Below are 16,241 nucleotides of genomic sequence, written 5' to 3' on the forward strand. Positions count from 1 at the left end.
TGGTTATAATACAAAGTGGGTTACACTGATACTGACAGAATTCACAAATAATCCGGTGCTTCACACTTTCAGTCACTCAGGATCCATGGTTCTTGTCTACAAAATATATACATAAAAAAGCTATCAGCGGGTCTCCATATGTCATGTATTACTTGTACAATGTTGTGTAGTGGTTTTCCACATCTTAATGTTATTCAGATTGCTTAAATTTCAACTTGCATATCCTAGCCAGCATGGCAACTAAGGTATTATGGGTGCTGAATTAAACACATCTGGATAGCACCAGGTGGGGGAGGATTGTTGTAGATAAAGTAGTTGAGTTGGGATTTAATTCAGTATTATTATCACAGTATTATCAGAGGCAGATTTACATCTGTTGTATCAGTAGCTCACTACAGAAGGGATGGCTTCCATAGCTGCTGCTATGACTCTAGTGTTACTAAAAAAATAATTTGAATTTTAACCTGTCTGTTCCACCAAAGTACAGTGGTACCTCGGTTCATGAACTTAATTCGTTCCGCGACTCTGGTCGCGACCCGAATCAAATTTTCCCATAAGGTTCAATGTAAATACGGTTAATCCATTCTGACCCCTCCGAATTTGGTCGCCAACCAATTTTGGTTGCGACCCAAATCAAATTTTCCCATAAGGTTCAATGTAATTACGGTTAATCCGTTCTGAACCATATGTATTTTTTTTTAAAACCACAAAAATATGACACAAAGTACAGCATGAAGAGAGCGAACGCTAACCTTGCTTGACGCGACTTCTGGCGTGGAGGACAGGAAGGCGGGTGGGGAGGCGGTTATTGCTTGGAGGGAGAGGCCCCCTCCCTACAGGAAGCCACGACCACGTGTCACGGGCGGGAAAATGGCCGTGGATCCTGTTCGTCACCCGATCCGGCGTTCGCAAACGGAAGCAAAATTTTGCGAATGGAGCTGTTCGTGACCCAAATTGGTCGTGAACAGAAGCGTTCGTGACCCGAGGTACCACTGTATACAGGATAGTTTATTAGGATATCAACATAAATGCAATCAAAATGCATAGCTGATAAAACAGACACCATGAACCACAGAATAAAATCATTATTGACAGTTGGTGCACCAAGCATCCAGCATAGACCCAGACAGACCCAAGTTCCACTTCCAGCTCAGTCATGAACTCTGAGTCAGTAACCACTGCTCTTTCTACAGTACTTTATCCCATAGGTTTCTGGATGATAAAAGGAGGAAGGAAATGAATCTCACATGTGGTATAACTAAACCAAATAAGTTAAAAATATTCCACCAAATAATAGGAATGCATCGTATATGTTTTAGGTGAAAAGAAGTAAGTGTATTGAACTTTAGTATTTTAATATGCTGTTGTAATGTTACGATTTTGCAATTATTGTTATTGTTGCATATTTTTAGAATCTTGAATTGTACCCTGCAATGGATTATTGATATAGCAAAAATTGGGTTAAAAATTATAAAGAAATAATACATTGAAAGGCAGCTAAAAGCACAAGCAGTTGTATATCATCCACGGAAGTCTGAATGACAAGCTGCTTCTGCAAAGCTCTCTGCCTTTTACTTAATTTCATTAGAAAAAAACCCAAACATTTTTAACCTTACAGTAACAACTTTGAAGGAATAGTTTAATATATAAAAACAATTATTGCCATGTTATTTTCACTGTGTCAAGAACTGTTTCATCCATTCAGTAAGACACGGCCTCTGTTCCAGGTTCCATAGTGTAAAATGTAGTTAGCTTTCCCCCAACTTATATTAAAACAAAATATCTTTATTAAAGTCACTGACCAGAAAAGCACAGATAGGTAATGCAATTTACAGAACTTGAATAGAAATACATAAAAAATTCTAATTAGGAAGAAAAAAATAAAAATAAAATGGAGCAATAAAATACAAGTACTACAATGCTAAAACCTATCACAACATTATAAAACTACTTTGCAAAAGTGTAAAAGAAAACATAGTATAAAATAAGATGGTATAAAATGACATAAAATTAAGTTGTCAAATTATATCCTTTGTTTCTAGCCAGGTTGAATAATAGTCTCATTTCCCTATCTGTTTCCTACCAATACAAGCCCTGAAACAGAATTTGGCAACTTTAAAAATGACATCATTGTTACGGTCTGTGTGAAGAAATAAAATTTAGAATTGGATGGCAGTACAACAACAAATGACCCATAACTGCGATGCTCCCAAATGACAGGGACAAAGCTGCTCTGGGTATTTGGTATCTTCCAAGAGGACTAAGGCAGTGTATTACAACATGCTAAGGCAGGGTTCCTCAACCTTGGTGACTTGAAGATGTGTGGCTGGGGAATTCTGGGAGTTGTAGTCCACACATCTTCAAGTTGCCAAGGTTGAGGAACTCTGTGCTAAGGTAAAGGTCTCACAATATTTTACAACAGGAAAATTATATACAGAGATAACCAGGACAAAATGTTTACCTAGGCTCCTCTTCTCAAAAACAAGAGAAGCTGCTAGAATTATCTCTTTGAAATCAATAACAATTATTTACTTCTGACAACTTCTTTAGCTTTGGTAAAACCCCAAAATGCAGGGTTGTTACAGGTAGGTCAACAGTTTGCAATTTTAGACTGAACTGCCTCCAAAAGATAAAAGTCCTTCCAGATGCAGACCACTTATGTCAAAAGTTCAGCCTTCCCTCAGAATGATGGATAAGATTGTTTCTTTCCATAATTTTATGGAAAGGCATAAATGAGTTTTAGCTACCAAATTAGTGACAGCAGAAATAAATAACTCAAAACAACATGATTTCTACAATGTTTAACAAAGTATAATTATAAAATGGTCAAATGAAACCAAAAGAGCATAAAAATAGATACTAAAAAAGATTAGTTATGCTATAGAATGAGGGATACCAATTGTAAGTAGCTTTATAAAGTATATAATTATGGAAGAACTAGTTTTTCCATTATACATTTCTAAAGAGAAGACAGTGTTAAACATACCTAAGTTCAAAAATATTTAAAACTACACAGCAATCATAAATTACCAGAAATTAATCTAGACACATTCACGTGTACCCTACTTTAAAATATGTATGACACAGATAGATAAAATAAAATAGCATCTTTCATCATCTCTTTTGCTTATTCTTCAATGTTCCTTACATTATGGATGAAATTAAGAAAATTATAACTGTGAATAAAATCTAAAGCATAGCAAATTCTGTGTGCCCCAGGAATTTTTAGACAATTTCCTATGTCAACAGTTCCAAATTTATTTCAAAACAGTTTTTTTAACTATTCTGGAAATAAGTCTGATATACAGTACTTTTAGAGCAATACAGTAAATCATCTGGTAGTGCAAAGTTGAACATGTTAACTCAGGAATAAGACCTACTAGACTCCTGTAGATCCAATGCATCTTAGTTCTTTGGAACAACTTTCTTCAAGTTGTTGAAATCCAAATTACTGTGCATGCAACTTTCAGAATTCCCAGCCATTAATAGCCATCATGGCTGAGAGTTTTGGGAACTGTAATCCCAGGATACCCAGAGGACATTGTATTTGAGAAGATTATTTAACGAGGTAAATTGCAAGGTAGTTAAGTTAACAAACTCAACATTGAATAAAAATTCTAAATTTGGAGTAAAACAGCATGACTAAATAATTTATAAACATTACATATTATTATTTAAGCTTTATGTAAATAGTCTGCAGCAATTATATTTTATTTTACAAATTCATCTGTCTATACAGTATGTGAAAATGCTAAAACACTTGAAAGTGAAAATGGCCAACTTGCTCTCACTTTATTGTAGTTTCCCTAAGAGTCACTCAGAAGTTGTCCTTACTCCCCATGCATAATCAGCCCAGTGGATATTTACAAATTTAAATAGATAAGCAAATACGTTTCCTTGTCTGAGAAATTAATAAACAAGGCACTCTATATTGAAATATTAGGTGACATCACTCAACCAAATATAAAAACTATGACTATGGATTCGGCCTAGTATCATATTTTATATTTTAACTGAAGCTTATCCTAACAGCAGAATAAAATTTACAGGTAGTCCTTGTTTAGCGACTGCTTTGTTTAGCAACTGTTTGCAGTTACACAGTGATGAAAAAGTAACTTTGTGACCAATACCTACATTTATGACCTTCGGAGGTCTGTAAAGCAAAGGAAAGCTGAAGTAAGATCATAAGCAGAGTTGCGGTTTCACTTAGCAACTGCTTCACTTAACAACCAAATTGCCAGTCCCAACTGTGGTCACTAAATGAGGACTACCTGTACTTTGAAGCCTAGAATAGGAGTACAGCATTGCAGCTGCTTCCTACTACATGCTCAACAGAAGAAATTTCCTACCAACATTCCCAAATTATCTGTAGACCTGTAATGAACAGACTTAAGTGTTTAAAAGCTAACATATCTGAAAATATACCGGGTAACCACATTCTTGCATTTCAGCCTCTAAGGTAACTCTGGCAATACAAACTTCAGAAAAAAAATTAAAAAGTCGCACCTGGGACACATTTGGCAAATAAAAGATAAAGCTGTTTCCCTGAAATGGTTTACATAAAAACAATGCCAATATATTAATACCCAACTATATATGTTAAATAATCTGTAAAAATCCCACCCCTTTCTATCCAAAATTCTCAAAATATATCACAGTTTATTTATTGCATTTTAGAACAGGTATGGATAGAAACTGCTTCCCTTCTTCATCTTTGATGCTTCACTTTTCCAGCTTTGACTACTTCAATGGTTGTCATGGAAATCAGGTAACAGCTATTTTGCTTTGCCTAAATATCCACTTCATGCACGCCGATTTTTCCACTCGCAAAAAATAACAATTCTAATATATTTAAGAATATTTTACTGCAGACTACTGCTATCCATACTATTTCTCTCCAATACCACATACAACTGTAGTTTTTGGTTCTGAGCATCAATGACCAAGTTTAATCATGTTTCTTTTGGCCCAGGAACAGCATTCCTTACAATAATCTAGGTTGTTATGCCAAGAAACATGGCCACTTATTGCTTTCAGAACCACTCACAAGAAATTCTGATCAGAAGCTCCATGACAAAATTCTGCAATGTCCTGATTTCATTCACCCGAAGAAAGAGAATGTATATATAAATGACATAAAAGAAAGATGATGAAAAACTGAATGGAATAAAAATTTCCTTTTTTATAAAATCAACTGGCATTTTTTATATACCAATAGCAATTTCTTTTATAGTTTTAGATAGTCTTGAAAGATTTAAATTCTTTTTGTAGTTAATTTTTTGTCTCTCAATCTTTTTTTTCTAGCAGGCTGATTTTTCTTACATCTGAAATCTTTCAATGGCTTTTTCAGAGTCCTAAAATATTCTACCCTCTAAATATGCACACTGAGAAGAGTATCTAACTTGCTATTTTAAATGTACTATTACTGACCTCACCTCTTCAAATGTTGGTGGTTACTGTAGACAAAAACACCTAATCCACCCACATTCTGCTGAACTGGGGGGAGCCACAAGATTTGCAAATGTATACAAGGATTTTTTTTCAAAAATATGCTTCCCCTGACAAGAGCCCAGCAACAACACAACATGTACAGAACACATGGGATGCTAACTGTTGGGAAGGTAGAATGGAATAGAGTTTCTGCAATGCTGAACAGGATATACCCCACAATGTTTTGATGCAGGTTCCATTTGTATTATAAAAACCTTATTTTTAAAAATATTGACAATAAAACCCCATGCATTTATTCAAATTTGAAGATGACTGATGTGATTTAAGAAGGTATAACAAAATCTTCAGTGGAAAAAGAATGTGGGAACATCCACAGGTACACACAGCTAGACTTACTAAAAAATAAAAATCTAAATTTGAATTTGAATTACTAAGCCAAACCACTGTTTCAGTTATCCACTACCCTCTACAGGTAGTCCTCAACTTATGACCATTCGTTTAACGACCGTTTGAAGTTATGAAGGCACTGAAAAAGTGATTTACAACCAGTCCTCATACTTATGACCTTCACAGTGTCCCCCATGGTCACATGATCAAAATGCAAGCGTTTGGCAACTGGCATGTATTTATGACATTTGCAGTGTCCTGGGGTCATATGATCACCATCTGTGACCTTCCCAGGGGGCTTCCGACAAGCAAAGTCAATGGGGGAAGCCAGGCTTGCTTAATGCCCACATGATGTGCTTAACTATTGCAGCAAAAAGGTAGTAAAATTGGGTGCGACTCACTTAATGACTGGATTGCTTAGCGATGGAAGTTCCAATCAGAATTGTGGTCATAAGTCGAGGATTACCTGTACATCTGTTCTGAGAGAAGCAACACTTGAGGATTTAACAATGCCTAGTCAAAATTTCTATCTTCAACAGACCGCTTCACATTTATTTATTGGTATATGTATGAAAAGCAAAATGAGTGCAAGTGTATGAATCCAGTGCTATTTGAAAACATGGAATAAGGGGTAAGATCACATTCAGAAATGATGCAGTAGATGAACAAGAATTGTGCAGAGACTGAGCAAGTACAAAACTGAAATAAAATTTAATAATCTAGACACACCTTAAAAGACAGAATCTCTTCAACTATGATCAGCACGTAGTAAAAAGCCATTGTGGTTTACAGCTTAGGTCTGCTGATTATTTAATGGCTGATTTTCTGGTGGATTTGATGGGTTGGTTGTACTTTCTGGCTGTCTCTCTTTTTTGACTCTCCGCTTCTTAATCATTAGGACAGCATCCACAAGGAATGCTATACTTGCAAAGTATCCAAATGCCTGTTAAATTAAAAAAAAGTTATCTATGTATATCCTTATGTTGGCTTGCAGACACATACATACTTGAAACAGCAAAACCCTGAAGTATATATTATACTTATACACAACGTAAGTATATTTCATGATTTGTGACTAATAAAATAATTTTGGACCATGGATAACAGGCAACTTAAGGAATTAGAAAAAGAGAGAGATAAATCAGAACTTCATTAAAGCTTACAGGAACAAGAGGGGAGGAAAGCACCAGGTTGGGAGTGAACAAGATTTTCCTGGCTGAAGCCCAACCTTTTTCTATTTTTTTTACCCAGTGCTGAGAGTCAAAATAGATAGGCTGAGATTTTCCAGGTTTGTTTTTTCACTGCCATTGGTCCTGGGAAGCTGCCTACCTCGATTCTACATGAATGACAATAAATAAGTTTTATCAAATTACAGTATTGTTCATCCAGTGGTTTCCTTTTGTTTCGTTTTTATACTGCTATCATCCTCCTCTATTCCTCTTTAAGACTTATGGCCAGAACTTTCTTTCAAGGCCATATATAGCACTGACTGTTACAGCAGAAATTCTGGAGAATAGATAAGTCTCCTCTCCATATTAATGACATACTGTACATTTACAAAAATGTATGCCATTCATTGAGATACGGACTTGTTCTTCTCTTCTGGCTGCAAGGCAATTCTTATACCCCTTGAGTTACTCAGGAAGCTTTTTTCCTGGAAAATCTCTAATTATTTTTCATTTCCTTACATGCATTTTATGATGCATCAACATGCTTCATTCTTTCGTTTGGGTTTCTTTACTGGTTTTCACCGCAAAGGGCCTATAGAGAGTTTTGCTTGCTGCAGGGCCAATGAATTTCCCATTTTCTTACCGTACATACCAAGTTGTTTTGTATTATATGGGGGCAAATTTATGTTTTAAATGAGGTGGGGATTTTTTTTAATAGTTCCAATTTTATACAAAGTAAGGTATGTTCACACTAGTTTAGATGCTGTATTCTCTATCAGTGAGCACAATAGTGTTAAGAAAAAAAGGAAAACTTTTAAAAGTACAACAAATATAAATATTAATACAGATTTTAAAAATGATCAAGAGGAAAGGAGTAGCATAATCATAGCTCAAATCATAATTTGAGGTTACTTCATGGCTAGTTTATGCCTGTTCTTTGAGTTTTTAGTACCATCATCTGCATTCATTGATTATGTGCCATGAAGTCATTTTCAACTCCTAGTGACAGACAGACAGATAATAGATCACCTCCATTAGTTTGGTGCATACTGTAAACAAACAGGTAGCTAAAGTGCTAAAATCAGATGGCGTAAGCATATGTATTGTGAATATATACCAAGTGGTGGTGATTCTGAATGCTGCGATGAGAATTAGGTTCTGAAGAAATATTCTCCTCTCATAACAACACAAGCGCCACTCTCCCCAATCTCTATTTCACAACACAGAAGTTATTTTATGCCCTTCCACCTCAACACCAATGAATTGAAGCAAGGGAAAGACATGCAATTATAAAAGGTAATTGCTCCACATGGAAGCACCTGTCCTTCTTCCCTGTTTAAATTAGAATCCTGGCAATCTATCAAACAGCTGGTAGATAGGTAAAAAATCTGCAATTGTGCCGGGAAGATGGTTTGCTGAGGTGACTGACCTCATTCAACATCTTTCTTACAAGAGTTGCAGCATGGAAGAAATGCTGCAGTGCCTTTGCTGCACATAGCTGACCATACAAAGGGCCAATGCAGGTTCCAAGTAGCTTGTGAAATGACCATGGTGTCAAAAAGCTCCAATATGGATTTTTTTATTTTTTATGGTGCCTTCATGTCAGCTTTTGACTCCTGGCAACTGCCTGGACTAGTCTCTGCAGTTTTCTTGGTAAGATTTCAGAAATGGTTTGCCATTGCCTACTTCCTAGGGCTGAGAGTGAGTGACTGGCCCAAGGTCACCCAGCTGGCTTTGTGCCTAAGGCGGGCTAGAAATCACGGTCTCCCAGTTTCTAGCCTGATGCCTTAAGCACTATACCAGACTGGCTCTATAGTATGGACTTTAGGATTTTCTAAAGTAATTTGGGTTCAGCTTTAAAATAGCCAGTCCAAAACAAATTTGCACAAAAATATTTTGAACCTTATTTTTTTTTTTATGAAACAGAAAAGGTACAGAGAGCAAGAACAAAGAACAATGACCATCAAATGAAGATAAAAGGACTACAAAAAGGGACAAGACACAAAAAGTAGGCCAATATTACAAAACATCCTTGGGTAGAAGCTGTATTGAAGGAAAACAACTGCCTTTAATGAATTCTTAAGTTAGGCCACACAAGATTTTTCAGTGGATCTTAAGGTTTCAGTAGTAATACTGAGACTTTTCCACAACTTTTCACAGGCCTGGGTGATCATGGTTCAAAATTTAAAGTAACTCTCCATAAAGATTCTAATTAAAAAATACACAAGTTAGAAAATGCAAGTAAAGAGCATAAAATGGACATGTACTCACAACTGCAGCATTTTCAATTGGTGTCTTGTCACTGGTTGCAGAAAATATAATTGAAGCTAGTAGAAAGACTGACCCTACTGATATAACAACCATGAAATCCTACAAATGAATAAAAAAAATATCAAACATGTCATTTTTTAATCCTTCATTCCCACTGTATTAATTACTCAAATAACATTTTTATAATTTAAATTAATCACCAACATACACGTTACAGATAGGAAAGTCAAAATAAGATGCAATTATTTGCCCCAGCTCAAAGTCATTATTGTAGGCCCTTTCTCACAGTAGCTTTGAAAGTAAAACATTCATTTAAATGACCAGAATTTCTTACTCTTCCCTACCTCTTGACCACTTTCCACTGAGTATCATTTCTACTGGCAAGTGAAATAAGGTGAGCAGAGAGACAAACAACAAATCCCCCACCCACCAGCACTGTATAAAAAAAAAAAATGAAACAGACATGCTATCATTCTGTAAGTCTAGCTTTGATGTCATAAAGTTATAAAAAGAATGGAAGGAAAGATGGTTGTTTGGTGGGGGAAATCTTTACTCTTTCCTGTTGACTACATTTCACGCCTCCAGTTTTTTACAAAAGTGAAAAGATGCTTTTCTTTACCAGCTGTGCTACCTTCTTTTCTCCAGCCTTTTCATAGAAAGAAGTACAGAATACAACCAGGATTAAGATGCTTAAAAGAAAGGCACTGCAGCTGACAAACTCAAAGATGTAAAGTCCAACACAGGAGCTGCACTTTGTCACAATTTCTTCAAGGACAAAGGTTATGAAGGATAGCACCTGTTGGTAAAGAATAAAGATGATCAACCACTCGATCATTTATTGGATGATTCAATTCTATAAGTAACAAATCCTTCTTTCTTATCTTAGAAGACATACTCTTTTAAAGAAGTACTTTGTTTTAGATCTTGGGCTTCAACAGAGGAATTTGCACATATTTATTGACAGTTCAAGACTACATCAAAATTTGAACTCAAGGCTTGAATGACTGAGTTATAAATATATCTATTAAATTACACATATTCCTTCAATTACTATCAAACTACAGCCATTACCTTCTCCTTTCAGTAGGCATTATTGGAATAAAGGGCAAAGAAAGAATGCAAACTTCTTAACTATGTTTGCTTATCTCTTTCATGCACACACACAAATTATTTGAAGGTGATATGCAAAATGGGAATAAACAATGTTCAGCAAAATAGGTCAGTGCAACAAAAGGTTTCTTTATTTGTCAATTTATTACCCACCTCAGCAACTGAAGCAACTCTAGGTGGCATAAGAGAAGTAAACAATTAAAACTGAAGAAAAGCTTCTGCAACAATAACTGGAAATATAAAACTCTGTATCAGAGAACAAGCGATACAACCTAACATTCACCAAGTGAGTGGATGACAGAGTCAGCATGGTGCAGTACTTATCAGGACTCTGCAATGCTTCAGGTTTATTTCAGGAATGGTGCTTTGGAGTATGCTTGAGTCTGAACATAGCACTTACCGACTACTCTTTAAAGCAGCTGTGTCTTTTACAAAGACTGCAGGGCTGGTTTAAGAAGTAGCAGCCAGTCGCTATATTCACACCCTTGTGCACTTTTCCTGATTCACTAAGTGCTGCAGAGCTCTATTGTTTATAGCAGAATGGGCAATACAGATGCCAAGGCATCTTTTACTTCCCTAGATATCATTTACAGATCCCCAAATTTAAATGAAAAACAAATTAAAATGGCCCAAATCTTTAAAGATTATATAATATTGTAGCATTCTCCTATGGGAACTAGGGGATGAAATAATAAAAGTCTCACAAGATTTGATTACTTCATGAGAATTTTAGCAAAAAATTGGATTGGTGGGTTGGGTTATTATGTGCAATTGTGAGATGAGTTCTGAAGAGGTTGTCAAAATCTGATTAAAAATCCAAAAAGTAGGAGTGAGAAAACCAGATTTGAAATCTCCACTCAGCTATGAAAATGTTTGTATGGACTCAGACCATACATGTCTTAATAGATTTCAGATAATGGTTCCCTATGGCTGAATAGCCTCTATGGAAGGAGAAGATTTACTAGTTGGACTACATAAATTATTAAGGATTGAAGCAAAGAAGGGATAAAATAACAGAATATGCAATTATAAAGAGTTTAATAAAAATATGGGGAAAGTTCAAGAGGAGATTTAGTCCTGGACAGTCACCACTGGCTGTGATATCAAATATTTATTTCTCTGAAGATGATCGTGATAATGTTTGATCAGTGGAACTTTCATAACTCTTACAATCTTAAAATTTGATGGTAAATAAAACCAATATAAAATCTTATTAAAAGATGACTCAGGAGTGGATCAAAGCTCCTTACTGATTTCAGTATTTATAGTTTAGTACTGTAGTGTGTAAAAATATTCAGAAACATGGAGTATATCAGAGCTTTAACAGAATTAAAAAATGTTATGATGCAGCAGTCTAGATATTCATTAGGACTTCTTTATAAATTACTGATAAAATTTGATTCTGAAACTGAACAAGTAAAAAAGTTGCACAATGTGGATTTAAATACTGATATGCTGCAGGGGGGATTTCAATGGAAAACCAATATCAAGTTTCCTGAAAATGCAGGTTTACAGGGCATTGATACAAAATGTTTTTTTGTTAAATTATCCTGATTATAATTTCAGGTGTCAATGTGAAAAAGCTCTAAAAACTTTTGGAAAGTGATATATCTAAAGTTACAATGAATTTTAGTCTTGCATTTTCCTTACCAGCCAATTGTTTTCTTGTTAAATATCACAAAAGCTTATGCCAATAAAATTTACTGAATTAACATTATATACGATTTCTGTGGCAAGAACGGACTATGCCAAATATTGGAAATTTCCAACAATATCTTCCACAGGAGACTGGCAGCTGAAATTGAGATACCAAAGTTTGGATTGGTTCAAAAAAGTTTGGCAACTATTTATTGACCATAACTTTCTGAAAGAAACATTCTCCCACACTTGAATTAAGGCTTTATTTAATGCTCTTATTCAAGATACATTTTACTGGACTTGCTGTTTATTACTCATGCTTGGTTACTTCATTGTACATGTTATTTTCACTATGAAATTTATGCAGCAAAGCAGATAAGATGTACATTTTAAGGTTGCTATGAGATTTAAATAAAGACTGCTTAGCTAAAAATAGACTGAAATACATACCTATTACCTTATTGGGAAACTGCTACATATTTATTTCTGTTGCACCTAGAGAGGCAAACTAGGAACAATCTCAAATTGCAAAGAACAAGAGAGTTGCCAGCCAATTATGCTAGCTATTATTGAGAACAAAAAACTGCATTGCAGGCAACCTTACACCAAACTATGAATTGACATTTACCAATTTCACAGGCCATATTAAGGCATAAAGTTTTTGTTTGTTTGTATGATACATAAACATATTCCCCCTTTAATGCTTCTTTTAGGAGTTGAACACATCATGCAAGAGAAAAGGTATAATGGAGAGCATTTATTTAAAGAGAAAGCAATCTTGTTGTTCCCCTTTCTACAAGGAGCCACTGTATATAACAGCCAGAATTGCACTGTCACTGTATCACAAGCCAGCATTACAGGGGAATTCCATACTGGCTGGGGGCCACACATGGGCATATCTAGTTTAAGGTCAAAACAGTATTGCTCCTCTCTTGCATTTTTTATCTAAACAAATTTTAGATGTTAAGCCAGTCAGATAAAACTCATGCAATGTGTTGAGCCAGATACATTATGTGAAAAGATTATTTGCTTAGGCTTAGTTTCCTATATGTGCTTAATCAGAGAACTGCAAGTCAGGCTTAAATTATTTTCCTATTAAGAATTCCCTTCCTTCCCAACAAGGGGTTATTATTTCCATAATCTATTTCCTGGCTGGAAAATTTGAGGCATTTGAGTGACATCCTGCCAATATGCTTGTTCACTTGCTAGCACTGTTTTGATATTGAAATGCTTTTTAACAAGTGACCTTCCCACCAGACTTTGAAACACCTTATATCAAAGTTAAAGAATTAATTATGGAGCCATGAACTACAAAAAGCAAATACAGGAACAGTATGTTAAATAATATACAGAAACTATGGCCACATTACCTGATACATTTATATAATGAAAAAAGAAACAAAGGAGGTTTATCCTTATACCTTGTGTTCAAAGATATATACTTTGTATTTATGATTAAATTGCCAGGGCTTGCACTAAGAATATCCACCTGGATACATTACTTTTACATTACTGAATACATTACTTTTCTTTCAACAATTTATTACTGCACTATGATCATGCTTTTTCTTTTGAAAGTTCAAGGCAGCACACAGGGCAGCCACTGCACTCAGGTTATCCCTGCAGCCAATAAATTGATTGGTCCAAAGTCCATCAGGGAGCTTGGAATCAAGTGGGAACTTGAATCTAGATCTCCCTGCTTCATTTCCAATATATAACCACTACTCTATGACTAACCGCTTCCATCTATTGTGTGTTTAAACACTTCAGAAATTATATCCATCCTCCTACTTCCTCAAAATAGCAATTATATTGCATAATACTATGCTGGTTTATTTAACTTTATTGTAATCTATTACTCAACTGGTATCAAAAGTTAAAAAAAAAAAACCAAGAAAAGGCAATGGAAAACCACTTCCATGTGATTGTCAAGAACACTACACAGCTGTATCCATGATGTTACCAGAAGTTGAACTCAATGTGAAGGACACTTACTTTTATGAAACAACTATTTGGGCTTATAGTGCTAGTACACTGCATTTGAGCCTTAAAAATTTTCTCTGAAAATATTACTGTACAGTGTTAGTAATTGCTAATAACTTATAAAAGTCTTGACAGTGAAAACAAATTCAAACATAAAGGGTCTGCTCGTATTGTTCTACCCTTGTGACACTGGACTGAATTAACAGAGAGATCATCTATATCATATTGGCTACATTTAGACTATGCTAAGCTGCGTCCAACACCCAGCATCCTATTACAACTTGTCCAAAAACCCAAAAACTCTTTGCTAACGTGGACTCCAACATTTAAGTAATATTACTTAATTACTTAAGTAATTGCGTGTGTGTGTGTCTGACTTGCCTTTCAGTTTTCCAAACTTTAGTGTGCCTGGTAATTGCTATTTTTTAATTTAAGAAATAGGTACAAACATATCTCCTTTAAACTGAATACATCAAAAGAAATACACAGATATAACCAACACTTGACTAAACAATGAAGGCCTTTTGGGATTATGAAGAAAACACCTTCCTAGCAACATTCTTGAGCGCAGGTCTTGTTGCAAAAGGCTTAGCCACGCAGTAAAGCAGGAAGGATGAGAGAATAAAGCTGGATCTACTGGTAGAACTATGAGTGATTTGCAGGGATTTTAAATATCCAATTGATCAATGAAAGCTGAAACAAAATGATTCTTCCTGTGCTTAATTTAGGTTGTTGAAATGTATAATGCAAGGGGGAGGTAATCAGGAATCAGATTGTAAGTGCCAGATCTGGAACCTCTGCTTATCTCACTTATTCAACATATATTCTGGGCTCAACATTCTTCAGTCTTAAATATATGCCCTTTTGTACCTCACTTTGGTGGATTTGGGGTTTCTACTAAACTCACACACACCAACCTTCAAGGCTAATATCTAATACCAACTAAAGGGCCCCAGCTATATTGGATCACAATATCCATCACCCCCAACCTCATCGCCGCTCCGGCGGGAAGGTTACCAGCTCTTCTGGCCTCCAGGGGAAAGGCTGCATCTCAGTAGTCGAGCTCCTGCCTTCCATGCAGAAACTGCCCGAGCCGAGGAGCAACCCTCTCTAAAACTCTACCAAGCTGCGACCGCTCCTACAATGGACAGCGATTAGGACGAACCAACAGGTTAGCGCAGCTTCCCAGAATGATGTGAAACAGCCCCAGATAAGCCACACGAAGGGCGGCTTCAGACGTGCAAGGACAGCGACAGCAAAACCAGTCCAGAATGCAAGGCACTTCCTCAGGAGAAAGCCACCCGGAAGCGGGCGGACAAGAGTTCGCAAATTTACAGGTTTACTGTCCACATTTTAGATACTCGCTGAGATACCGAAAGGGTAAGTAGCCCCCTTCCCTCCCGGGTCCTCCATGTACACCCCGGTAGTGAGAGAGTGAGTCCAGATTAATGGAGCTCAAAAGGCACAACATCCCTCACTCTCTGCCGAAGTCCTCCTCGTCTGCGCGCCACTGAGAGCGAAGGAAAGGTAAACACAGGGGAGAGAAGGCGGCACCAAACGAGGGCCCAGCGGCGCCACCTGCTCGTTCGTTTCCTTCCTCCCTCCCTCCCCCGCCCGCTCGCAAACCCCAACTCACCAGCTGCGAAATCTTGAGGCACAGTCGCCACTTGCCTAAGTGTCTGGTGGTCAGGTGACCCCAGCAGGGCGCCTTGCCCTCTTCGGCGGGGACGGTGGTTTCTTCGTAGACCTGCCCTCCGTTCTCCATGGCCGCGAAAGACCGGACCAGGCGCACAAAAGCGAGTTCCGCGCGAAAGCGAAAGGAAAAGAAGGCGCCGTCTCAGCCCCGCGGAGCCCAAGTGCCCCCTGGCGGCGCTGCGCCGAGCCTCGAGGAGGAGGAGGAGGAGGAAGCGGAGGGGAGGCTTGTCCGACAGCGCGGTCCCCAGCGCAGCTCTGTCCCCAGACGGAGCGAATTGCCCTGAACTTCCCAGGGGGTGAAGTGGCTCATCGAAGAGCGCCGACGAAACTTCCCGCCAATCAAAGCAGCAGGGCTGCCCCAGCCAGTTCGGCTCGCGGTTAATGCTTCCCACGACCCTCCCAGCGCTGAAGCAAGAGTTTGGGAAGGTGGTTATGCCCGGAGGAGGAGGAGGAACTGGCTGCCGAGACGAGTTCCAGCAGTCCATCCTGTAATAACGCCAGCCTTATTTGTCCTCTCTCTCCCCGCTCTATTTTGCA

The 16,241-nt window shown here is 37.2% G+C and overlaps 1 protein-coding gene across 3 annotated transcripts; it reads right to left on the reverse strand.

Annotated features, from left to right (window-relative positions):
• Positions 1-6,530: 6,530 nt before the first annotated feature.
• On the reverse strand, positions 6,531-15,975 carry CMTM6 (CKLF like MARVEL transmembrane domain containing 6). 3 transcript variants are annotated; one of them, XM_015889299.3, is made up of 4 exons: positions 15,646-15,962; positions 9,910-10,074; positions 9,279-9,377; positions 6,531-6,781 (listed from the first exon to the last, which is right to left on the reverse strand). In XM_015889299.3, exons 1-4 carry the CDS (start codon positions 15,772-15,774, stop codon positions 6,632-6,634), a joined length of 543 nt encoding a protein of 180 aa, XP_015744785.1. In that variant the 5' UTR covers positions 15,775-15,962; the 3' UTR covers positions 6,531-6,631. The 3 variants fall into 3 exon arrangements, with proteins under 3 accessions (XP_015744785.1, XP_007421422.1, XP_088006991.1); XM_007421360.4 differs by having other exon boundaries at positions 9,898-10,074; positions 15,646-15,949; XM_088150865.1 differs by lacking the exon at positions 9,910-10,074 and having other exon boundaries at positions 15,646-15,975.
• Between the last annotated feature and the right edge of the window lie 266 nt (positions 15,976-16,241).

This window comes from Python bivittatus, unplaced genomic scaffold, assembly GCF_059951505.1.
Source record: "Python bivittatus isolate LINGU-HERP-01145 unplaced genomic scaffold, Pbiv_v1 ctg000610_np1212, whole genome shotgun sequence".
NCBI lineage: Eukaryota > Metazoa > Chordata > Lepidosauria > Squamata > Pythonidae > Python > Python bivittatus.

Excerpts from the sequence above, each read along its gene's own strand:
- CMTM6 (XM_007421360.4), bottom strand. The coding sequence starts at position 15,774 with ATGGAGAACGGAGGGCAGGTCTACGAAGAAACCACCGTCCCCGCCGAA. Across the intron at positions 9,378-9,897 it reads AAAAGAAGGTAGCACAGCTG|GATTTCATGGTTGTTATATC; the intron begins GTAAAGAAAAGC and ends ATTCATTTGTAG. Across the intron at positions 6,782-9,278 it reads CAATTGAAAATGCTGCAGTT|GCATTTGGATACTTTGCAAG; the intron begins GTGAGTACATGT and ends TTAATTTAACAG.